Here is a 25,372-nt window from a genome sequence, read left to right as displayed (position 1 = left end):
CCACTGCCGTCCTCCAAACCCCCTCTCCCCATCCCACTGCCGTCCTCCAAACCCCCTCTCTCCCCATCCCACTGCCGTCCTCCAAACCCCCTCTCTCCCCATCCCACTGCCGTCCTCCAAACCCCCTCTCTCCCCATCCCACTTCCGTCCTCCAAACCCCCTCTCTCCCCATCCCACTGCCGTCCTCCAAACCCCCTCTCCCCATCCCACTGCCGTCCTCCAAACCCCCTCTCCCCATCCCACTGCCGTCCTCCAAACCCCCTCTCCACATCCCACTGCCGTCCTCCAAACCCCCTCTCCCCATCCCATCCCACTGCCGTCCTCCAAACCCCCTCTCCCCATCCCATCCCACGCCTCCAGTCCACTTACAGAGAAATAATAGATAGAATACCTCTATACTAGCCATAATTTTATATTTTCTGTCTAATACCACACTCTCTCTGTTTCTTTCCCCAGTCCTGGAGGAGCTAGCTAAGAGCTCTGGGTCTCCAGTCTAAATTGCGTCTCTCAGTCTGTCAGTGATAACATAACGTAGTTGTATGAATTGAGGGTTTGGGAGGGCTGCTAACGAAGTTGTCGATATGAAGCGGCCTAGTCAGTCTGTGTAACTGCAGTGGCAGGACCCCTGAGAGATCAGTCAGAGAGTATGCACCCTCCTCGCTGCTCTGACTCGCTCCAGGAACTCCTGTGTGTCTTTGTGTCACTTAGTGGAGTTATTTATAGTGTGTTCTCTCTCTCTCTGTCTGATGTTAGAATTAGCCGTGATTGGTTTGTGCAGCGTAGCATTGTGACATCACCGGGAAAGTGGTTGGATTTGTTGTTACTATTTATTAAAGTTAGTTTTTCTTTTGACTGGATTACTTTTGTCAGCTACATTGTCAGCTCTAAAGGTTGGAGCCTTGGGGAAAGAAACAAGTGGAAATGCTGCAAATGATCTTTCATTAAAAGCTGGCATGGGGCAGAGGGAACATGTTTTTGTTAAAATGTATAGCGGTAGGCAGAATAACTAGATGGCAGGAATGCCAACATAAACATAAAGATTCAAAGTTTTCCACAACAGGATCTGATTTAATATGTTTCCTTGTGGAGGTTAATGTATACTGCTCTAACTGAAGAAAAACAGCAGATCTGGCCTCAACTTTCTAGATAAGACAGTATAATGAATGTTCCATCGTTATATCGTGTACTTGTAGTGCAGCATTACTTACATGTGCTCTTTCTCTAAGCAGACTAGAGACACAAGTAGATGCTTTTTTCAGAATTAACATTCCACATACAGACAGGCTTAGTTTGCTTATTAGGATTTTTAATTTTTCTTTCGTTTTGGTTGGTCTCAGTGCCTCGTGTCCGCAGCGTGAGTTAGAAAGAGCATTCCTGGATATTACTTTTAATTTGAAGGGCCTTTGGTCGCTTGCCGGGGAAGGTTTGATTAAAAAGAAGGGCACCATATTGTTTGCAGATGGAGGCGCTTCAGGAAGACTCTAATTGAATTTATGCATTGAGATGCCAGGCTAGTCAAAGCACCTGTCTGGCACATAGTAGGACAGCATGCATGTGGAAGTATTACTGAAAAATCTGTCAGCTGGTTCTCCACTATCAAATTCATGATAAATGTTACTGTTTGCAATGTAGAAGAACTCAAAGAAGAACCAATGAGTAAATAGATTGTTGCTGGTGTGGTATGTAGATAATTCCCTCTCTATTGGAATCATTTGTTGTGGGAGTAGACTTGGGTGTATTTTTTCCATACCTTGCTTCACATCTCAAACATAAACATACTTCAATCCTTTCAGCCCCTTCTCAGTACTACAGACCCTAGTTTACAGTAGACCCCATCCACCCCCCTTTCTCTCTCTAGCCTGCCACTGTGAGAGAACTTGCCTTGTTCTGGCAATTACTCTGCATCACCCCTCTAATATAGAGCCAGCCACCATTCCTTGATCTCATATCAATCAGTGCTTCATTCAAATGGCTGATATGCCCTTTAACAAACAGACTATAAAGAACCTTTTAAATGGTTACGTTTTGTACATTTCTATACATTTGTATATTTGCAATTTATTCCTCTCATATGTTATTTTTTATGATAAAAACAGTGTGGCTAAAATTAGCCCCCTAGAAAATAGAAAATGGTGCTGGAGAATAAACAAGGCAGCGAGTGGCTCCGTTAGTGAGGATGGGTTATTGGCTGACTTGCCTCTTCTCATGGCGGCCCATTAAAAGTGGTAATGTCTGCCCGCAGCAGCGCCTGGGGGAACAGAAGGAGGCCATGAAAGGCATATTTCACATGCATCAGACACTGGAATTAAATAGACCAATGTTCCCTAAAAATACTGAAGTACATCTCTTTCTGATGTGCGTCCCGGGCAAAAAATTCATTGATCTTGGAATGTCCCTTGGCAATTATAAAATATTAAATCCAAGTCACACTTTTGGGCTCCAGCTTAATTTTTTCTTCTCGCGCTTTTCCACTGCTCTCCCATTTGATCAACTGAAATAGAATGGATGGTAGTAAAACAGACTGCACTAATAATAATACCTCAGGACTGGAGGTCCTTGGTAGGTTCCAGTGTTGTTTCTTCCTTCTTTTTGTATTTGTTCCTAGATATTCCTGGACATTAAACAAGCGATATCTCCAGCAACAACAGATCAGTCTGAAGACTTCACACTAGACTTCCCCCGCAGTTCCATCAAGCCATGCAAATGACTTTCATTTCACCACACCGGGGATTGAGACGTGCGTGTATGATATATTTATTTCTAAACACAAAGTCCGTTCAGTCTCTTATGTTCCAGAACTCTGGGGACGACAATTATCTGTCAGCTGCTTTTCATTTAGGGCAGTGGCCCCGGTGCCTCCCTCCCCATCCCCTCAGTGTCCTCTGCGATTAGAGAAGGGGTCCACAGTTAATTGCCCAAATCATTAAATGTAACGTTGGTCTCAATAAATATATTCACCCAGCTGTTTGATAAAGTACACGGTTCATTAAGTCGGGCACTTGTTTGTCGTTTGCCTAATTAAGATGTAGAATCGATCATTGAGTGCCGTAATGTACAGTGTAGTATAGCCTAGCCAGGCTTGTTGTATAGGGTCTGGGTGCTATAATGTACAGTGTAGTATAGCCTAGCCAGGCTTGTTGTACAGGGTCTGGGTGCTGTAATGTACAGTGTAGTATAGCCTAGCCAGGCTTGTTGTACAGGGTCTGGGTGCTGTAATGTACAGTGTAGTATAGCCTAGCCAGGCTTGTTGTATAGGGTCTGGGTGCTGTAATGTACAGTGTAGTATAGCCTAGCCAGGCTCGTTGTACAGGGTCTGGGTGCTGTAATGTACAGTGTAGTATAGCCTAGCCAGGCTCGTTGTACAGGGTCTGGGTGCTGTAATGTACAGTGTAGTATAGCCTAGCCAGGCTTGTTGTACAGGGTCTGGGTGCTGTAATGTACAGTGTAGTATAGCCTAGCCAGGCTTGTTGTACAGGGTCTGGGTGCCATAATGTACAGTGTAGTATAGCCTAGCCAGGCTTGTTGTACAGGGTCTGGGTGCTGTAATGTACAGTGTAGTATAGCCTAGCCAGGCTTGTTGTACAGGGTCTGGGTGCTGTAATGTACAGTGTAGTATAGCCTAGCCAGGCTTGTTGTACAGGGTCTGGGTGCTGTAATGTACAGTGTAGTATAGCCTAGCCAGGCTTGTTGTACAGGGTCTGAGTGCCTGTCTTGATAAAGCTCTACCATTTAGCACACTGACTGCAATGGGAATTAGACATCCTGTGCTAATTAACAAGCCCAATTAACTGTGAAGTTCAGGCGTTTTTGACAAATAATCTCAGCAGAATTCAGACATCATCACCCTAGACGGTATCATCATCTACCTCTCAATGAAGAGAGGGAGAATAAAAGACTTGTGATTTTGGAAAGGTGCTCGACAATTGTTTGTTTTGCTCAACCCCATAGGTTAAGTTGTTATTCAAGTATATCACATTACAAAGGTTTTCATAGTCAGTCAGGTGGGTTGGATCAATTTAGCACACTTCTTTAAGAGGGCCACCACATACGTTACTGAAAACTACATTTCTATTGGATGATGCCTTTTTTAAAATCTGGTTGAATAGCCTAATTGCCGTTCTAGAACTGAGAGCAAAGAATTCAAGTAAACAGACTGATTGCTCCTATTTGTGAGTGAAGCATTAACAAGCCAGAGGGAGCGTTAAGTCTTTGTTCTCTGAGGAGAAGTACGGTACAACAGAGCTTTGTTGTGGTTGGAAATGGTTGGAGTGAGATCAGCTGGCCAACATGTAACTAACTAACCCAAGGCTCTCCTGACCAGTTCTTACTGTTCACACGAAACAAAGAATTGTCATCGCCCGAGAGAACTTCGCTCTGTGGCTTTTGTCTCATTCCCATTTTGATTCATTATCACATGTATTTTTTAGATTGCATCAATTATGTATTTGTTGGACTAATGAACACTCTCTCGACTGATAGAACTTTGGGAGTTTGAGTTGTGAGTGTGAAGAACCGGATTTGGTCTGCCCAGATTGCGTCAGTGTGGCTGATTACATGTCAGTTGAGAGCGATAGATGTGGTCTTGCTGCAAGGCTTGGTGGGTCTTTGTCAGTGTTTATATAAACCCACAATGAAGGAGAGGGAGCCAGGGGAAGTAAACATACCTCCTGGGTCAGACTGGATTACTGTATGCACTGTGTGTGTGTGTGTGTGTGTGTGTGTGTGTGTGTGTGTGTGTGTGGTCCCCGGTTGAGGGGCTGACCCGTTGACAAGCATTAAACAGGCCCCTGCTGGCTTGGCTTTAATACCTGTCCATTACATCCACTCTGCTGTCTGACAGAGGACACTACTACGGTGTAAACCAGGCACATTACATCCACTCTGCTGTCTGACAGAGGACACTACTACGGTGTAAACCAGGCACATTACATCCACTCTGCTGTCTGACAGAGGACACTACTACGGTGTAAACCAGGCACATTACATCCACTCTGCTGTCTGACAGAGGACACTACTACGGTGTAAACCAGGCACATTACATCCACTCTGCTGTCTGACAGAGGACACTACTACGGTGTAAACCAGGCACATTACATCCACTCTGCTGTCTGACAGAGGACACTACTACGGTGTAAACCAGGCACATTACATCCACTCTGCTGTCTGACAGAGGACACTACTACGGTGTAAACCAGGCACATTACATCCACTCTGCTGTCTGACAGAGGACACTACTACGGTGTAAACCAGGCACATTACATCCACTCTGCTGTCTGACAGAGGACACTACTACGGTGTAAACCAGGCACATTACATCTACTCTGCTGTCTGATAGAGGACACTACTACGGTGTAAACCAGGCACATTACATCCACTCTGCTGTCTGACAGAGGACACTACTACAGTGTAAACCAGTCACATTACATCCACTCTGCTGTCTGACAGAGGACACTACTACGGTGTAAACCAGGCACATTACATCCACTCTGCTGTCTGACAGAGGACACTACTACGGTGTAAACCAGGCACATTACATCCACTCTGCTGTCTGACAGAGGACACTACTACGGTGTAAACCAGGCACATTACATCCACTCTGCTGTCTGACAGAGGATACTACTACAGTGTAAACCAGGCACATTACATCCACTCTGCTGTTTGACAGAGGACACTACTACAGTGTAAACCAGGCACATTACATCCACTCTGCTGTCTGACAGAGGACACTACTACGGTGTAAACCAGGCACATTGCATGGCGCTGTGCTCACGGTGATTTGGATGCTGTGCAGTAGCAGTTTAATAGGAAGTCTACAATTGACTGGGAACACAATGGCTTTGGGTGTGTTTGAATATCAGGCAACACTGGAGGTGTTAGTCGGCAGGGCGGGCGCCGGTGGGTACTCCCGCAGCCGTCCGCCCCTGGTGCAGGAAGAATGAAGCACTTCCTTTTACATGATATGTAATTATTATGGCAGACAAGGGTGTGGGTTTAATACAGAGTCAATATGTAGATAAGGTTTTATACATACACACAGTTAGATTAGCTGCCTGAGAAGACAAAATGCTGTTACTGTAGAACAGGTTGCCAAAACGCTGTGCAGGTATACTGAGGAAGTCTTTAGGGCCTCTGCAGGAGAAATCTGTTGAGAGAAATTAAGGTTCCTGAGGACGTGAAGAAGGCTGGGGGGGGAGTGTGAGGATGAGTCCCAATAACTGAAGACAAACAGGGAGCTGCACATCTCTTCTTAACCTTTGACCCTGTGGGTGTCTCTCCTAATTGGGCCGAATGGAGCCTAGACTCATCCCCTAATCACCTACAGTATGCTTCTCATACTCTCTAGTACTGTTGACTTTTTTCCACCTAGTCCCACAAAGCTGAGCACCATGTCAAAAAAATAACGATTTTTAAATTAGATGTAAAATGTGCTGTAAATGTCCCAGGTTTGACAACCCCTTTCAATATGACACCCAGCCTTGGGTAGGTAGGTCAAACATGCACATGGAGTTGCTCTTTAGAATTAAACTCCTCAAGTTTCCGTTGGTTCTTTCTGGGGCATCTATATAAAACATGAAGATCATCTCTGTCTGTCCCCTGCAGACCCAGGATGTTAATCAGAGCTGCTCTTCAGACGTAACCTACTCCCCCTGCCTTTAATGACACACTGTAGCTACACGCTTTATACACGCTTTACATCAGGTGAGGATTGGTGACAGGAGCAGTACAGGGACAGAGCGTACGACGGCTAAGGCGATAGTTTGCAAAAAAGGACCCATTTATTTGAGATCAAGGACCTGTTTAGAGTTTGAACCTCCACTGGAAAACTCCTCTCTAATATCTCAGTGATCTGCATAAGCAGTCCCTTGGTGCACTGGGTTACATTACATGTTCCTTGGAAGTGAAAAGTGTCGCTTCTCGTATGTGGTTTTATGGGAAAACACTGACAGTTCTGGGTAGATGGGTAGAGTGTGGTGCTCTGGGATCTACTCGTGTGCCTATAGTTTGCCTCCCATTACCCTGTGAAGTCAGGATCTATTAGTACCACAGTACGATGCTCTATAGTTCTCTAATGTTGGCTACCATTACGCTAGCCTACTTTGTTCTCCCCAATTAGGCCATTTCTGACTGGGATGTGTTCAGTAATGTGTTCAGTATCTGGTAATCCTTTACTCTTTCCTGAGTAGCTTCTTTATTTCTGTTTGCTGGTTCCTGTCCCTCCCTGTCCAAGTTTAGGAGTGATTCACTTCAACAAAGACATCTGAGTTGGACCACAGCCCTCATTTGGCACCTTTCTTTTAGGCCCAATGCAGCCATTTTTATATCAATATCAAAACAATTCTGGATAACAATGAACTACCATACTGTCCCTTAAAATGGAAAAAAAAATAAAAAATAGCTTTTTAGCAAAAAAAACTTTCTCACGCAAGAATTTTGCTAATACAGTCTGGGAGGGGTCTGAGTGGGGAGGGGAAACTAGCTGTTATTGGCAAAGAAGTTTGAAACTGTCTTTCTTATTGGTCTATTAATCAATTTACTCAATGGTGATGTCATCATGGAAGCCGAAACTCCTGCCCTGTGTAAATTGTATTTTCAACCAACAATTATTTAAAAAAATGCACTCTTTCACAGTGTTAGCTTCATCTGCTATTGTACAATAATATAAATATAAAATACAGGAACAACTGAATTTTCACTGCACTGGGCCTTTAAAAGTAGCTAACCATCAGTTGAAAAACACCCCGACCAGTGCCTTGGTTATTAACTCAGTCACCACCCTCTCATTCAACTTGAATTAAAAATTTAAAACGGCAAGAAATGACACTGCCACACCATTTAAAGTGTGTAAAAACCAACAAGGGCTCATTAGCAGAGTACTTCTGAAGACAAGCATTCTGACTTGAGACTCATTACACTTTCCCCATTTTAACTCTAATTGGGTTCATTTTATATATGAAACGCTCTGAATATTTAATGCAGAAAAAGTTTCGCACAACTGATACTTTCTGAACAGCAGTTCTGAAGATACTTGCCCTGATAAATTGCCCAGGTTATCAAGCATGTAGAGTACAGGATTGTCCTATTAGTAGTATGTTGTACTGCTCGAGATAGAACTTCAGAATGGGTTGCTAGGATGGGGGTTCCATGTTCAACAGTCTAATAGTCTTATTGTTTAAATGTCCATGTGTTTTAATGTTAAAAGACAAAGACATTTCATGTTGGGTCTAATCGATTTGATTTAGGTAATAACAGCTCTGTTGTTGTACCACTGGCAAATAATAGACCATCAACCCCACAATGTTATTACCAACTTTAACATTAAGGATATAACCTAGTTCATTTATTAAAGTCTCTTAATTTGGGAAGATAGTCACCTAGTCCAGCTAAGAGCGAAGCAATTAAACATAAAAAAATATGTCATGTTTTTTGTTGTAGTTTCTGCCATCTCCGACTCGCTCCTCAACCAAAATCGTTTGTTTCTCTGAGGTTGGAAAATAAAAAACAGCCCAGATTCTGTTTCCAGACAGGGAAGTTTGAAGTTCTTTGTTTGGAAGGAAGGTTCCGGGTGCTGCACACTGTTTAGCTTGGTGACCCTGTGACTGTCTTCTGAGGAGTTGTATGAGCAGCCCTCCAGAATACTGCTTCAGGTTCAGCTTTCATCTTAGCAGTAACCTGTGGACTTTGAAACTCAAGGCGATGGAATTGCAGCTTTGTCAGTACACTACTAATTAGAAAATTTCTAACCTAAAGCAAGATGTTTTAATTATGTGTTGTGTCAACGAGTTTGCAGATTTAATCCATGGTTGGTACACACTCAAGTGTACCACGAACTGTGTTGTTGTACTCACACCGTAAATCAACTGTTAGGGATTTGTTTTAAGGCTCTTTTTCCCTTTCCCTCTATCTGCCCCTATAACCTTCTGCCTTCTCATCCTCCATGTTTATTTTAAGCCATCACATGCTTAAGTAGCCAAACTAGATGGTGAGTTAATGTGTTAGCTCGTGAAAAAGCTGTTCTGATTTGCGTTGGTTTGTGTTGTGTGTGAGGCTGAACAGTGTGACAGCTAGGCTATAGAGCTGTAGCTGGGTGTAGACTACAGCGCTGGTCTGTTGCTGTGAGTCAGTGTGAGGAAAGCCAGGAAAGGGTTAAACAGAAATTGAGCGGGGATGCTGGGGGCAGCAGTGCTGCAGAACATAGCAGTGTTCGTGCGAAGGCAAGTCATTTCCCGAAACACTGCAGACACATGGCCTGCGGCGCTCTGAAACCTTTGGAGACCAAAATGGCTTGCAGGAGTTAGAAGTAATAAGGTGTTTTTTTGCCTCTTTCTCCTTGACTGAAATTCTGCACGGTTGCTATGCATTATTGCCATGGAGCTGGGTAGCAGTTTTTATGTTTTATGTGGGTATTAAGATGCTCTGCAACTGGCATTTCTTTGTGGATTTGTTGTTCTTCTATCATGATCAGAATGCCAGACCTGAATCTTTTTCTCTCGTATTTGTTCAGGACAAAGGGAAAATATGAGACCCTTTTTAGATTAAAATGACTATATTTACCTAACATGGTTGAACATGCCCTCTCTGTCTCTGTCTCTGACTCTCTGTCTCTCACTCTCTGTCTCTCTCTCTCTTGGTCTCTCTGTTTCTGTCTCTCACTCTCTGTCTCTCTCTCTCTGTCTCGCTCTGTCTCTCACTCTCTGTCTCTCTTTCTCTGTCTCACTCTCTGTCTCTCTCTCTCTCTCACTCGCTGTCTCTCTCTCGCTGTTTCTCTCTCTCTCTGTGTCTCTCTCTCTCTCTGTGTCTCTCTCTCTCTCTGTCTCTCTCTCTCTCTCTGTCTCTCTCTCTCTCCCTCTCTCTATCTCTCTCTGTCTCTCTCTCTTTCTCTCTCTCTCTCTCTCTGTCTCTCTCTTTCTGTATCTCTCTCTCTCTTTCTGTCTCTCTGTCTCTCTCTCTCTTTCTGTCTCTCTCTCTCTCTCTCTGTCTCTCTCTGTCTCTCTCTCTGTCTCTCTCTCTCTCTCTCTCTCTCTGTGTGTGTGTCTCTCTCTCTCTGTCTCTTTCTCTCTCTCTCTCTGTCTCTCTCTCTCTCTCTCTCTCTCTGTCTCTCTCTCTCTCTCTCTCTCTCTCTCTGTCTCTCTCTCTCTCTCCTTCTCTGTCTCTCTCTCTCTCTCTCTCTCTCTCTCTGTCTCTCTGTCTCTCTCTCTCTCTCTGCTTCTCTGTCTCTCTCTCTCTCTCTTTTTCGGTCTCTCTCGCTATCTCTCTTTCTGTCTCTCTCTCTCTCTGTCTCTCTCTCTCTCTCTCTCTCTCTCTCTCTCTGTCTCTCTCTCTGTCTGTCTCTCTCTGTCTCTCTCTCTCTGTCTCTCTCTCTCTCTCTCTCTCTGTCTCTCTCTCTCTCTCTCTCTCTGTCTCTCTCTTTCTGTCTCTCTCTCTCTCTCTCTCTCTCTCTCTCTCTGTTTCATGATCATAGTGATAGTGCTTTCCTGCTGGTGTATGGTTTCCTACAGAGTAGGACCTCTCTATGAGCCCTGACCCTCCACAAGGTCCGATAAAGGGCAATCTGTGTACGAGTCTGAACATAAACCTGCAGTATTAGTCCAGTCTTCCTCTGTCCTCTCTCCCATCCTGACCCCCTGATTACCAGCAGACTGAACCAAAGCCTTTTCATCCCCTCCCCTGGTTCTGTTAATCTTGGCTTGCCTTCTCTTCGTGATTCAAAGAGTGGCTCCGGCATATAATCTGGTGTATGGTACATCTGTGAATTATTATTCTAATTCTTTATACGTTTATTAGAGCTGAATAAACTCCACATCAAATACATCACTTGGGCGATGTCAAAAGGCCCGGGGCAAATCAGCCGACATCTGTTAACTCTTTCAAAATGGCCTCATCCAGCATGTCTGTGGGCGTGTAGGGGAGAGAAAGAAAGAGAGAAAGATAGAGGGAGATGGGGACAGAGAAAAGAGTGGGTGAGAGAGAGGGAGAAAGAAATGGAGGGTGAGAAAGAGAGAGGGGCTCTGTTGCTGATTAATGGCTGCCGTAGGAGAGAGGGAGAGGCTGTTGTGCAGACGGAGAGTGCAGACCGAGCGTGGAGAGAGAGGGACTGCACTCCCACGGCTGGGCTACACACTATAAACAGAACTGAGGGAGGGAGGGAATAGAGGAGGAGAGGAGCGTTCCCTGGATGAAATGCAGCGTGGAGGTGAACATGTGGGAAAGCTTTGTGTTCCTGGCACACAGTCAGTCAGTCGGTACGGTGGTGATGGGAGGGCCTTTCCTAACTTCACAGAGCAGGGCGGCGGGTCGGGCTCTTTGACTAAGAGGGACTAACACACTCACTAACCCTTTCACCACCGTCTGACCACTGGTCCCCCATTACATGTTCCCAGTTGCACAGCCGGTCAGCCACAGTCATGACTGTTGTACTGTTAATGTCTGGTTGTGCCTTGTCACAATAACTCCTGGTTTAGCTTGTCAATAAAGAGGTTTCGTTGTAAGTCTGTTTGTAAGTCAGAGATTATTTTTGTTGCTTTGAGGTTCAGGCTTTATGAACATGTGGAAAGGGAGGGTTTAACATGTAAGTTGTAGGTTAATATGTACATACAGCCCACATAGCCAAGCTATTTCTTGACCTTACAGATTTTTTCCCAGAATGTGAAACACACACATTAGATTACTTTCCCATGTTGGAGAAATTGTGCAGACTGCTGTGTGCATATGCACTTTTGTCTGTCTGTGTGTGTACGCGTGTCTGCATCCTCCTCTCCTCCCAGACCCCTGTCTGCATCCTCCTCTCCTCCCAGACCCCTGTCTGCAGCCTCCTCTCCTCCCAGCCCCCTGTCTGCAGCCTCCTCTCCTCCCAGCCCCCTGTCTGCAGCCTCCTCTCTTCCCAGACCCCTGTCTGCAGCCTCCTCTCCTCCCAGACCCCTGTCTGCAGCCTCCTCTCTTCCCACCCCCTGTCTGCAGCCTCCTCTCCTCCCAGCCCCCTGTCTGCAGCCTCCTCTCCTCCCAGCCCCCTGTCTGCAGCCTCCTCTCTTCCCAGCTCCCTGTCTGCAACCTCCTCTCCTCCCAGACCCCTGTCTGCAGCCTCCTCTCCTCCCAGACCCCTGTCTGCAGCCTCCTCTCCTTCCAGCCCCCTGTCTGCAGCCTCCTCTCCTCCCAGCCCCCTGTCTGCAGCCTCCTCTCCTCCCAGCCCCCTGTCTGCAGCGTCCTCTCCTCCCAGCCCCCTGTCTGCAGCGTCCTCTCCTCCCAGCCCCCTGTCTGCAGCCTCCTCTCCTCCCAGCCCCCTGTCTGCAGCCTCCTCTCCTCCCAGCCCCCTTTCTGCAGCCTCCTCTTTTCCCATCCCCTGTCTGCAGCCTCCTCTCCTCCCAGCCCCCTGTCTGCAGCCTCCTCTCCTCTCTACAGAGTGCTGATCCAGCAGTATTGGCTCTGCTGGGCCAACCAACCCTCTCTGGGCTGTGTAGAGCTGTGTGTATGCCAGGAAAAGTGGGCCATTAACCCTCAGCCCTAAGGTGTGACCTGAGCCAAATCCAATATTGGCTCCAGCATCAAGGCCCAGTGCCACTCAAGTTCAAAGCTGCTGATCAGCAGAAAGACCCTAAACAATAAAGGACCAAATGCTAATTCCTAAGACACCTAGGAGCTTCAACACCACCAGACAATTAGCCAGGAGAGGAGAGGAGAGGAGAGGAGAGAGAGAGAGAGAGAGAGAGAGAGAACATACATTATTAATCAAGAGTAAATTTAGTAAAGTGGGGACTAATCGTGGCTTTCTCTGCACCCAAGGTTGAACAGTAGATTAGGGAAGATAGAAAATATTGAAGGTAGACTGACCTGAGCTCACCATTTCCTTACAGTGGAAGAAATAAATCCTCCCTTTATGGTATAGATACTATCCTATAGTAATGAGTGAATAACACAGCAGTGTATGGAGGACAAATATCTAAATGAGGGTAAGCATCCTCTTGCTGTCTTCCTGATCAGTTTGTGTGCTGAAATATGTAGGCGCCATAATGATACTGAGTGAACACTATGCACATCATGTCAGTTGTGTGTTTCTGCATGTACATGCACACCCAGGCTCCCTGGTCTCTCCCAGCCATGGTGAACTGCAGTGTGTCTATCCAACTCATGTTAGAGTGTGGAGGTGAGGCGGTAAGGGCTGTAGCCAGTGTTAACGGACTGGGGCCCTTCTCTAGAGTATCCAGTCTATAGTCACCTCTCCTCTCAGCCCCCTGTCCTCTCCTCAGGTTCTCCACAGCTCTGTCTGTCTGTGTGTCTCAGGGCACCAAACAACTGGAACGTCTGAAAGGATGTATCGAGGTATCCCTGTGTGTGTTGCAGGATGGATATGTCATGTGACATAATGCCTCGCAGCACCCATCACAGATAAAATGACAGATGCTGCTTTTTGCCTCGTGGATCTTTCTCAGCAGCAAAGACGATTTTGCAAAGACAAACTCTCTCTGTCTGTCTCCCTCTCTTTCTCTCTCTATCTCTCTCCACGGTGACCTTACGAAGCGTGCCATTCTGCCGTTCATTTAATGTCAGACACCATTACTATATAATTGCTGTTGACGAGAAAAGCGTGGTGTTTTGACTTCTCGCCTCTCCTTATATCTGACACTCAGCCATCTGCTTTGTTTTGTGTTTGTGAGTGTATTTTCCTATTTTCCCCCTTAACATGAGTCAACATGCATTTGAAAGAGGGATTGGTCTCCATAGATACAGACAACAACAGACCGTGTGTTTGGGTTGCTGGCAGGTTGCAGAGGCTTATTAAGATGAGGGGAGGAGGAAGAGAAGAGGCTGCCTGCGACGCTGCTGCGTTAGCTAAGTGAAATCAGCTTAGCTCGCTGGCAGCAGGCTGACCTTTCTCCCTGTATTTGGATCACTTACCCAGGCTGAGGCTCGCCATGAACTGGGTCCGCACAGGAGCTGAGTGAGGCATTCTGGGAGCTCCAGACCACGAGACCTAGGGGCTTGTAGTGATGTCCAGGGCTACTGCCCATCCCCACCTCCCTCCTCACCCCTCCATGCCAGCGGCCCCCCCCCCCCCCCCCCCCCCCCCCCCCCCGTCTGTCCAGGTGGATGGATGGCTTTGATTGTTGGAGTGTGTTGCTGTGTCGCAGGGCGGTGGGGTGAGTGGCAGTAATTGGCATGGCAGCGGGCAGGCCCATCTTTCACCTGTGGTCAGTCGTGATTGGCCTGATGAGCCAGGCAGGGTGAGGGTAGGGGCGCTCCTTCCCAGTGAGGACCCTGGGGGCGGAGGAGACAGACAGAGGCCTGTCCCGTGTGCACCTCCACCCCGACTGGCCCTCCCGACTTGTCAACATCACTGACAGGAACAGATGTGTGGAGGGAGACATGGAAGGGACAAATGGAACTCTATTCCCTATATAGAGCACTACTTTTCCCAGAGCCATATGAGTACTATAGTGCACTCTATAGGGAATAACTTTTGACCAGAGCTCTATGAGTACTATAGTGCACTCTATAGGGAATAACTACAGAGTCAGTGTGCGGGGGCACCGGTTAGTTGAGGTAATATGTACATGTACATGCAGGAGTTATTAAAGTGACTATGCATAGATGATAACAACCGAGAGTAGCAGCGGCGTAAAAGGGGGGGGGGGAAATCAAATAGTCTGGGTGCCATTTGATTAGGTATTCAGGAGTCTTATGGCTTGGGGGTAGAAGCTGTTAGAAGCCTCTTGGTCCTAGACTTGCCGCTCCAGTACCGCTTGCCGTGCGGTAGTAGAGAGAACAGTCTATGACTAGGGTGGCTGGAATCTTCAACAATTTTTAGAGCCTTCCTCTGACACAGCCTGGTATAGAGGTCCTGGATGGCAGGACGCTTGGTACCAGTGATGTACTGTGCCGTTCACACTACCCTCTGTAGTGCCTTGCGGTCGGAGGCCGAGCAGTTGCCATACCAGGCAGTGATGCAACCAGTCAGGATGCTCTCGATAGTGCAGCAGTAGAACCTTTTGAGGATCTGAGGACCCATGCCAAATCTTTTTAGTCTCCTGAGGGGGAATAGGTTTTGTCGTGCCCTCTTCACAACTGTCTTGGTGTGCTTGGACCATGTTTGTTTGTTGCTGATGTGGACACCAAGGAACTTGAAGCTCTCAACCTGCTCCTCTGCAGCCCCGTCGATGAGAATGGGGGAGTGCTCGGTCCTCTTTTTCCTGTAGTACACATTCATCTCCTTATCTTGATCACGTTGAGGGAGAGGTTGTTGTCCTGGCACCACACGGCCAGGTCTCTGACCACCTCCCTATAGGCTGTCTCTTCGTTGTTGGTGATCAGGCCTACCACTGTTGTGTCATTGGCAAACTTAATGATGGTGTTGGAGTCGTGCCTGACCGTGCAGTCATGAGTGAACAGGGAGTACAGGAGGGGACTGAGCACGCACCCCTGAGGGGTCCCTGTGTTGAGGATCAGCGTGGCAGATGTGTTGTTACCTACCCTTACCACCTGGGGGCGGCTCGTCAGGAAGACCAGGATCCAGTTGCAGAGGGAGGTGTTTAGTCCCAGGGTCCTTAGCTTAGTGATGAGCTATGAGGGCACTATCGTGTTGAATGCTGAGCTGTAGTCAATGAATAGCAATCTCATATAGGTGTTCCTTTTGTCCAGGTGGGAAAGGGCAGTGTGGAGTGCAATAGAGATTGCATCATCTGTGGATCTGTTGGGGCGGAATGCAAATTGGAGTGGGTCTAGGGTTTCTGGGATAATGGTGTTGATGTGAGGCATGACCAGCCTTTCGAAGCACTTCATGGCTACAGACGTGAGTGCTACGGTCGGTAGACATTTAGGCAGGTTACCTTAATGTTCTTGGGCACAGGCACTATGGTGGTCTGCTTAAAATATGTTGGTTTTAGCCTCCCGGGTGGCGCAGTGGTTAAGGGCAGTTAAGGGCGCCAGCTTTGCCACCAGAGATGCTGGACTAGCGTCGTCCGGGTTAGGGAAGGTTTGGCCGGTAGGGATATCCTTGTCTCATCGCGCACCAGCGACTCCTGTGGCGGGCCGGGCGCAGTGCACGCTAACCAAGGTTGCCAGGTGCACGGTGTTTCCTCCGACACATTAGTGCGGCTGGCTTCCGGGTTGGATGCGCGCTGTGTTAAGAAGCAGTGCGGTTTGGTTGGGTTGTGTATCGGAGGACGCATGACTTTCGACCTTCGTCTCTCCCGAGCCCGTACGGGAGTTGTAGCGACGAGACAAGATAGTAGCTACTAACAAATGGATACCACGAAATTGGGGAGAAAAAGGGGGTACAATTCACACACAAAAATATGTTGGTTTTACAGACTCGGACAGGGAGAGGTTGATAAAGTCAGTGAAGACACCGGCCAGTTTGTCAGCGCATGCTCGCAGTACACGTCCTTGTAATCCGTCTGGCCCTGCAGCCTTGTGAATGTTGACCTATTTAAAGGTCTTACTCACATTGGCTGCGGAGAGTGTGTTCACACAGTCTTCCGGAACAGCTGGTGCTCTCATGCATGTTTCAGTGTTATTTGCCTCGTAGCAGGCATAGAAGTAGTTTTGTTCGTCTGGTAGGCTCGTGTCACTGGGCAGCTCTCGTCTGTGCTTCCCTTTGTAGTCTGTAATGTTTTGCAAGCCCTGCCACATCCGACGAGCGTCAGAGCCGGTGTAGTACGCTTCGATCTTAGTCCTGTATTGACGCTTTGCTTGTTTGCAGGTTCGTCGGTGGGCGAGATTTCTTATAAGCTTCCGGGTTAGAGTCTGCTCCTTGAAAGCGGCAGCTCTAGCCTTTAGCTCAGTGCCAATGTTGCCTGTAATCCATGGCTTCTGGTTGGGCATGTACGTACGGTCACTGTGGGGACGATGTCATCGATGCACGTATTGATGAAGCCATGACTGATGTGGTGTACTCCTCAATGCCATCGGAAGAATCCCGGAACATATTCCAGTCTGTGCTAACAAAACAGTCCTGTAGCTTAGCATCTGCTTCATTTGACCACTTTTTATTGATCTAGTCACTGGTGCTTGTAAGCAGGAATCAGGAGGATAGAATTATGGTCAGATTTTCCAAATGAAGGGCGATGGAGAGTTTTGTATTATTTCCTGTGTGTGGAGTAAAGGTGGTCCAGAGTTTATTTCCCTCTGGTTGCACATTAAACAGATTTAAGTTTCCCTGCATTAAAGTCCCTGGCTACTAGGATCGCCGCCTCTGGGTGAGCGCTTTCTTGTTTGCTTATGACAGAATACAGCTCCTTCAATGCTGTCTTAGTGCCAGCCTCAGTCTGTGGTGGTATGTAAACAGCTACGAAAAATACAGATGAAAACTCTCTAGGTAGATATTGTGGTTTACAGCTTATCATGAGACACTCTATCTCAGGTGAGCAATAGCTCGAGACTTCCTTAGATATCATGCACCAGCTGTTATTTACAAAAATGCATAGTCCGCCACCCCTTATCTTACCAGACGCCGCTGTTCTATCCTGCCGGTGTAGCGTATAACCAGCCAGCTGTATGTTGATAGTGTCGTCGTTCAGCCACAACTCCGTGAAGCATAAGATATTACAGTTTTGAATGACCGTTGGTAGTTTAATCTTCCGCACAGGTCATCGATTTTATTCTCCAGATTTCACGTCTGCTAGCAGAATGGAAGGAAGTGGGGGTTTATTCGATCGCCTACGAATTTTCAGAAGGCAGCTCGCCCTCTGGTCCCTTTTTCTCCACCTCCTCTTCACGCAAATCACGGGTATCTGGGCCTGTTCCCGAAAAGCAGTATATCAAAAAGGATTCTGCCAGTCCGTGGTGAGAAATTGCTGTCCTGATGTCCAGAAGTTATTTTCAGTCATAAGACACGGTAGTGGCAACATTATGTACAAAATAAGTTTAAAAAAATAAGTTGCAAACAAAAAACAAAACACGTAAAACGTCAGCCCTCTTCTCCGGCGCCATTTTATACTATAGTGCTCTCTATAGGGAATAACTTTTGACCAGACTACTATAGTGCACTCTATAGGGAATAACCTTTGAACAGAGTACTATAGTGCACTCTATATGGAATAACTTTTGACCAGAGTACTAAAGTGCACTCTATAGGGAATAACTTTTGACCAAAGTACTATAGTGCACTCTATAGGGAATAACTTTTGACCAGAGCTCTATGTGTACTATAGTGCACTCTATAGGGAATAACTTTTGACCAGAGCCCTATGAGTACTATAGTGCACTCTATAGGGAATAACTTTTGACCAAAGCACTATAGTGCACTCTATAGGGAAAAACCTCTGACCAAAGCACTATAGTGCACTCTATAGGGAATAACTTTTGACCAGAGCTCTATGAGTACTATAGTGCACTCTATAGGGAATAGCTTTTGACCAGAGCTCTATGAGTACTATAGTGCACTCTATAGGGAATAACTTTTGACCAAAGTACTATAGTGCACTCTATAGGGAATAACTTTTGACCAGAGCTCTATGAGTACTATAGTGCACTCTATAGGGAATAACTTTTGACCAGAGCCCTATGAGTACTATAGTGCACTCTATAGGGAATAACTTTTGACCACAGCCCTATGAGTACTATAGTGCACTCTATAGGGAATAACTTTTGACCACAGCCCTATGAGTACTATAGTGCACTCTATAGGGAATAACTTTTGACCACAGCCCTATGAGTACTATAGTGCACTCAATAGGGAATAACTTTTGACCAGAGCTCTATGAGTACTATAGTGCACTCTATAGGGAATAACTTTTGACCACAGCCCTATGAGTACTATAGTGCACTCTATAGGGAATAACTTTTGACCACAGCCCTATGAGTACTATAGTGCACTCTATAGGGAATAACTTTTGACCAGAGCTCTATGAGTACTATAGTGCACTCTATAGGGAATAACTTTTGACCACAGCCCTATGAGTACTATAGTGCACTCTATAGGGAATAACTTTTGACCAGAGCTCTATGAGTACTATAGTGCACTCTATAGGGAATAACTTTTGACCAGAGCTCTATGAGTACTATAGTGCACTATAGGGAATAAGGTTCTATTTGGGACGCACCTTGAGACTACGGGGAGGCTGTGGCCACCATTACTCTACAGGGGTTTGCAGGGTATTTGAAGCTAGATACTGTCATGTATACAACGTCTATAGGGTGAGTTTGTACAACTGCACTGTGGTCTTGGGTCCTGTAAATCCATACCTTTCATATGCTTGTAATTAGGCTCTGTCTATACAACTGTATGTTTATAGAGTGGTGCAATCAATGTATTTGTGGGAGGGTGTTATGGGGAGTTCCTCACGGAAATGGCTGAGTGGGCATTTTGGTGGATTTGCCACCTGATGTTTTTCATTTGGAAATGTAAACGGTTGTCTGTGATTTATATCAGGGTTCTGTATACACTCATTCTATATTTTAATATAATTCTTTGCATAGAATTGAACAAACAAGGAGTTCCTTTTCAGAATGGAAAAGTCAGCTCAAAATGTGTTCATTTCCAGGGCGATATAATGAGCTATAAAGACAGTTAAATATGAATGTCTTCCCCCTCAGTCTGAGTACATCAAGAATGTTTTCATTATCTTCACATTCTGCTAGTTTAAGTGCAATGTAATGCTATACATAATTTCTTTGTTTACTAGAATGCACGTAATGTTCTGGACTTTATTAAAATCAGTGTTGTTCTCTTACTCTACGAGAGGGTTTTACTTTGTTAAAACTGAAGTAAGGGCTTGTAAGTAAGCATTTCACTGTAAGGTCTGTTCTATTCAGCATTTCACTGTAAGGTCTGTTCTATTCGGCATTTCACTGTAAGGTCTGTTCTATTCAGCATTTCACTGTAAGGTCTGTTCTATTCAGCATTTCACTGTAAGGTCTGTTCTATTCGGCATTTCACTGTAAGGTCTGTTCTATTCAGCATTTCACTGTAAGGTCTGTTCTATTCAGCATTTCACTGTAAGGTCTGTTCTATTCAGCATTTCACTGTAAGGTCTGTTCTATTCAGCATTTCACTGTAAGGTCTGTTCTATTCAGCATTTCACTGTAAGGTCTGTTCTATTCAGCATTTCACTGTAAGGTCTGTTCTATTCAGCATTTCACTGTAAGGTCTGTTCTATTCAGCATTTCACTGTAAGGTCTGTTCTATTCAGCATTTCACTGTAAGGTCTGTTCTATTCAGCATTTCACTGTAAGGTCTGTTCTATTCAGCATTTCACTGTAAGGTCTGTTCTATTCAGCATTTCACTGTAAGGTCTGTTCTATTCAGCATTTCACTGTAAGGTCTGTTCTATTCGGCATTTCACTGTAAGGTCTGTTCTATTCAGCATTTCACTGTAAGGTCTGTTCTATTCAGCATTTCACTGTAAGGTCTGTTCTATTCAGCATTTCACTGTAAGGTCTGTTCTATTCAGCATTTCACTGTAAGGTCTGTTCTATTCAGCATTTCACTGTAAGGTCTGTTCTATTCAGCATTTCACTGTAAGGTCTGTTCTATTCGGCATTTCACTGTAAGGTCTGTTCTATTCGGCATTTCACTGTAAGGTCTGTTCTATTCGGCATTTCACTGTAAGGTCTGTTCTATTCAGCATTTCACTGTAAGGTCTGTTCTATTCGGCATTTCACTGTAAGGTCTGTTCTATTCGGCATTTCACTGTAAGGTCTGTTCTATTCAGCATTTCACTGTAAGGTCTGTTCTATTCGGCATTTCACTGTAAGGTCTGTTCTATTCAGCATTTCACTGTAAGGTCTGTTCTATTCAGCATTTCACTGTAAGGTCTGTTCTATTCAGCATTTCACTGTAAGGTCTGTTCTATTCAGCATTTCACTGTAAGGTCTGTTCTATTCAGCATTTCACTGTAAGGTCTGTTCTATTCGGCATTTCACTGTAAGGTCTGTTCTATTCAGCATTTCACTGTAAGGTCTGTTCTATTCAGCATTTCACTGTAAGGTCTGTTCTATTCAGCATTTCACTGTAAGGTCTGTTCTATTCAGCATTTCACTGTAAGGTCTGTTCTATTCAGCATTTCACTGTAAGGTCTGTTCTATTCAGCATTTCACTGTAAGGTCTGTTCTATTCAGCATTTCACTGTAAGGTCTGTTCTATTCAGCATTTCACTGTAAGGTCTGTTCTATTCAGCATTTCACTGTAAGGTCTGTTCTATTCGGCATTTCACTGTAAGGTCTGTTCTATTCAGCATTTCACTGTAAGGTCTGTTCTATTCGGCGCATGTGACAAAAAACATTTGATTTGAATTAAGTGTATGTGCCTAATTGTTGAGAGAGGCTAGCCTATATGCATTACTCAAATATTTCCTGTCTAACAAGGATGTGTTCGTTTTTAGACATGGGAAACAGTCAAGGTATATCTTCAACCGGTTGGGTGACTTAGACACAGAGCACTGAAGGCGTTCACAGTATTGAAAGCCTTGTCATGATTGGATGATATTGATGTTAGAGATATGTTGTCCCTTACTTACTTTATCTTCCCCTCTCTCTGTGTCCTCTCTCTCTCTCTCTTCTCTCTGGCTCTTCTCTCTGTCTCTTCTCTCTGGCTCTTCTCTCTGGCTCTTCTCTCTGGCTCTTCTCTCTGGCTCTTCTCTCTGGCTATTCTCTCTGGCTCTTCTCTCTGTCTCTTCTCTCTGTCTCTTCTCTCTGTCTCTTCTCTCTGGCTCTTCTCTCTGGCTCTTCTCTCTGGCTCTTCTCTGTCTCTTCTCTCTGTCTCTTCTCTCTGTCTCTTCTCTCTGTCTCTTCTCTCTGTCTCTTCTCTATGTCTCTTCTCTCTGGCTCTTCTCTCTGTCTCTTCTCTCTGTCTCTTCTCTCTGGCTCTTCTCCCTGGCTCTTCTCCCTGTCTCTTCTCTCTGGCTCTTCTCTATGTCTCTTCTCTCTGTCTCTTCTCTCTGTCTCTTCTCTCTGGCTCTTCTCTCTGGCTCTTCTCCCTGGCTCTTCTCTCTGTCTGTTTGAGTGTCAACCAAAACATTTTTAACTTTAATTGGTTATTTAATTCTTACCAGCCACCTACAGCCGCTTGCCTTGGAGCAGACCCTCTGCCCCTCTCCTCTCTCTGTCCTCAGGTGTACATGATTTTGAGATGGATCTGTTGTCCCAGGACTCACCCCCTGTCCTCTCTCTCTCTCCCCAGGTATCAGGCAGCTCAGTGGGGTCGCCGGGTGCCGCCTCCTCCCCCTCCACGTCGTCACAGCGGCAACGTCAACGCATCACCCGTGTCAACCTCAGGGACTTCATCTTCTACATGGAGCAGGAGAGAGAGACAGCCCACTCACTTCTGCTCTACCGGGCTCTGCTCAAGTAGCACCCTCCTCTCTCTCCCAGCACCCTCCTCTCTCTCCCTTACCATCTCCTTCTACCCCTGCAACGTGCCTTCAATCGGGTCAGATGTTTCAGCTCAGTGTCTGTTGTGATGTTGATATTAACGTAACTTTTGATTTAAAGGCGAGAGAAAAAAACTCACTAAAATATATTGTATGTGTCTTTATCTGTTTTAGCTTCATGATAAATACACTGAGTACCAAACATTAAGAACACCTTCCTAATATTTGCCTTTTGCCCCCAGAACAACTCAGTTTGTCCGGGTATTGACTCTACAAGGTGTCGAAAGTATTCCACAGGAATGCTGGCCCATGTTGACTCCAATGCTTCCCACAGTTGTCAAGTTGGCTGGATGTCCTTTTGGTGGTGGATCATTCTTGATACACACGGGAAACTGTTGAGTGTGAAAAACCCAGCAGCGTTGCAGTTCTTGACATAAACCGGTGCGCCTGGGACCTACTACCATACCCTGTTCAAAGGCACTTAAATCTTTTGTTTTGACCATTCACCCTCTGAATGGCACACATACACAATCCATGTCTCAAAAATCCTTCTTTAACCTGTCTCCTCCCCTTCATCTAAACTGACTGAAGTGGATTTAACAAGTGACATCAATAAGGGATCATAGCTTTCACCCACAGTCTCCTATGTCATGGAAGAGCAGGTGTTCTTAATGTTTTGTACACTCAGTGTATATGTATTTAGTGTGTTGACTTTAAGGCCATGGTGATGCAAACTCCTTGGGTATTATTGGGACTGGGTTTTTAAGGAGAGATGGGTTTTTGTGTCTAAGGACCTGAGCCAGTACTTTTTCCATGTCAGTTGTAAATTTGATGTCCCAGACGAAATACTCAATGAACCATCTCAAAGTGATTTTCTTTAAAAGAATCCTATTCTGAATTTAATACAGTCTACAATATTCTCTAGAATGTATTTGTTGAACATATTTCAGTGAATATGGTCACACAAAACTAACAAGTCATAGAGTGGTCTGATTCTTTATACCAGAAACTTACCAGAGCAGCTTTTTGGAAAGTTTATCTTCAGAAAATGGATTACAGCATAACAGAAATCAAGCTCTTTAAATGTAAATAGTCATTTTGAATACTTTTAAACAGCATGTATGATATTTTTACCACATGTAATGTTAATTACTCCGTACTGAGATATTCTGTCAAATCATGTGCATTGAAATGTGGTATGATGTTATTTTATTTGGATCCCCATTAGCTGACGCCATGACGACAGCTAGTCTACCTGGGGTCCGACACAAAACGAAAAAGACATTACAGACAAAAATACTTTGTAATTTACATACAGTACACTTAAAAAACATGAACAAATGTAAAATACCTGAAAGGTAACATTTAACTGTCATTAGGAAAAATATTGTATTCTTTGTATTCTTTCACTTTCTAAACTTTGTTTTAATGCAATGCAGATTGTCTCATCCAATCCAACAGGTCAATAATTAGAGTTACCACAGTCCACCAATATGGTGGATTCGGGCCAGTCACCCTCATTGAGCAATGCACAGTAGTCTCTCTGTACCCAAATGTATGGAGAGACTTGAGAGACTATTTTTTCCTAGATGTCCCTGTAGAATTTAGATGTTGCCCATCTGTCTCATTGTTTGTGCCCATTTCCACAATACTTTAGGTTGTCTGAAGAACCTATTCTGTGAAGCCAGGTCCATACCCTCAGCAGACGCCCAGAGTGCAGTATGGTCGTTCGACAAGCAGCTCCCATCGTAGGGTTTCCTCTGTTTCACTTCAAGACGATTAACAACACATATCAGACATGTGAGCAGCTGGACAGTTGTTGAAGTACAGTTTTGAGAATTCTTCCTTTAAGCCTAATATTGACATTGCAATGTTTTTAGAGTTGTATGTTTTTATGTTCTCTCTAGAACGAGAGGTGGGAGGCGACTGCCTCTCTGTCAGTAGCTATAGATCCTTGTCATTAGGGTCCAACTCTGCAAGGCCTCAGTGTTGTCACCTGTTTCTGACCATCCTCTTATTAACATGGCCTTTCTCTTATTGGTTGGTTTTGAATAGCCTAGCCTCTATGCAGCTTGTCTTGTGTCGCTTTGTCATTTATTTGTTGAATGGGCAACATTTGAAAGGAATGTTCATTTAATTTTTTTCTAACAGCACTATTATATACTGTTTTTTTTATTACTTATACAATGAGAAAAAACAGAACGCTGTGTTACCAATGTATAGAAAGAAATAGTTCCTGTCTCTTAAACATCAAACAGTATTGTCAGTTGGTGTTGAAAGGGAAACGTAGTCTCTTAAGCATCAAACAGTATTGTCAGTTGGTGTTGAAAGGGAAACGTAGTCTCTTAAGCATCAAACAGTATTGTCAGTTGGTGTTGAAAGGGAAACGTAGTCTTTTAAGCATCAAACAGTATTGTCAGTTGGTGTTGAAAGGGAAACGTAGTCTCTTAAGCATCAAACAGTATTGTCAGTTGGTGTTGAAAGGGAAACGTAGTCTTTTAAGCATCAAACAGTATTGTCAGTTGGTGTTGAAAGGGAAACGTAGTCTCTTAAACATCAAACAGTATTGTCAGTTGGTGTTGAAAGGGAAACATCAAACAGTATTGTCAGTTGGTGTTGAAAGGGAAACTTATTTTTAACTATTTATATATTTTTCTTTTGAGTTCTTTTTTCATTGGCATTTCATTTGCCACATTTTAGGCAATGCAATTTTATCTCACAAGTAAAAAAAATTGAAGTTTAAAAGAAGCACAAAAAATACCTATTTGTTCAGTGGTTAATATTTGAATAATTATTTGTATGATTTCTGATAAATAAATTAACAGGAGAACATTTCTACTACTTCAGCTTTTTAGCCAAAATATAAGGATTACTGATGTACCCAGTTGGAAGATGTTTTAATGTATGGATAATTTGTAAATATTGTTTACAGGACCATGTTTATTAGGACTATGTTATTTTTGGTAAACTCTGTACATATCCTGAAAATGTCCTGTTTGTGTGAAAAACATACTTCTGTATTTGTACCTATTTTGTAAAATAATAAATAAACTGTTTACTAAATTAAGCAGACA

The 25,372-nt window shown here is 44.7% G+C and overlaps 1 protein-coding gene across 2 annotated transcripts in view; it reads left to right on the top strand.

Annotated features, from left to right (window-relative positions):
• The window catches only part of LOC110506721 (transcription initiation factor TFIID subunit 4), a 147,290-nt gene extending 121,918 nt beyond the window's left edge, over window positions 1–25,372 (top strand). For both annotated transcript variants that reach the window (XM_036963830.1, XM_036963829.1), the window contains one exon: window positions 22,109–25,372. In XM_036963830.1, the coding sequence (XP_036819725.1) occupies window positions 22,109–22,279 (171 nt within the window). In that variant the 3' untranslated portion in view covers window positions 22,280–25,372. The remainder of the gene's footprint in view (window positions 1–22,108) is intronic.

This window comes from Oncorhynchus mykiss, chromosome 26 (assembly GCF_013265735.2).
Source record: "Oncorhynchus mykiss isolate Arlee chromosome 26, USDA_OmykA_1.1, whole genome shotgun sequence".
NCBI classification, from domain to species: domain Eukaryota; kingdom Metazoa; phylum Chordata; class Actinopteri; order Salmoniformes; family Salmonidae; genus Oncorhynchus; species Oncorhynchus mykiss.
The sequence above is the reverse complement of the archived record's forward strand: the minus strand, read 5'-3'. Positions and strand labels throughout refer to the sequence as shown.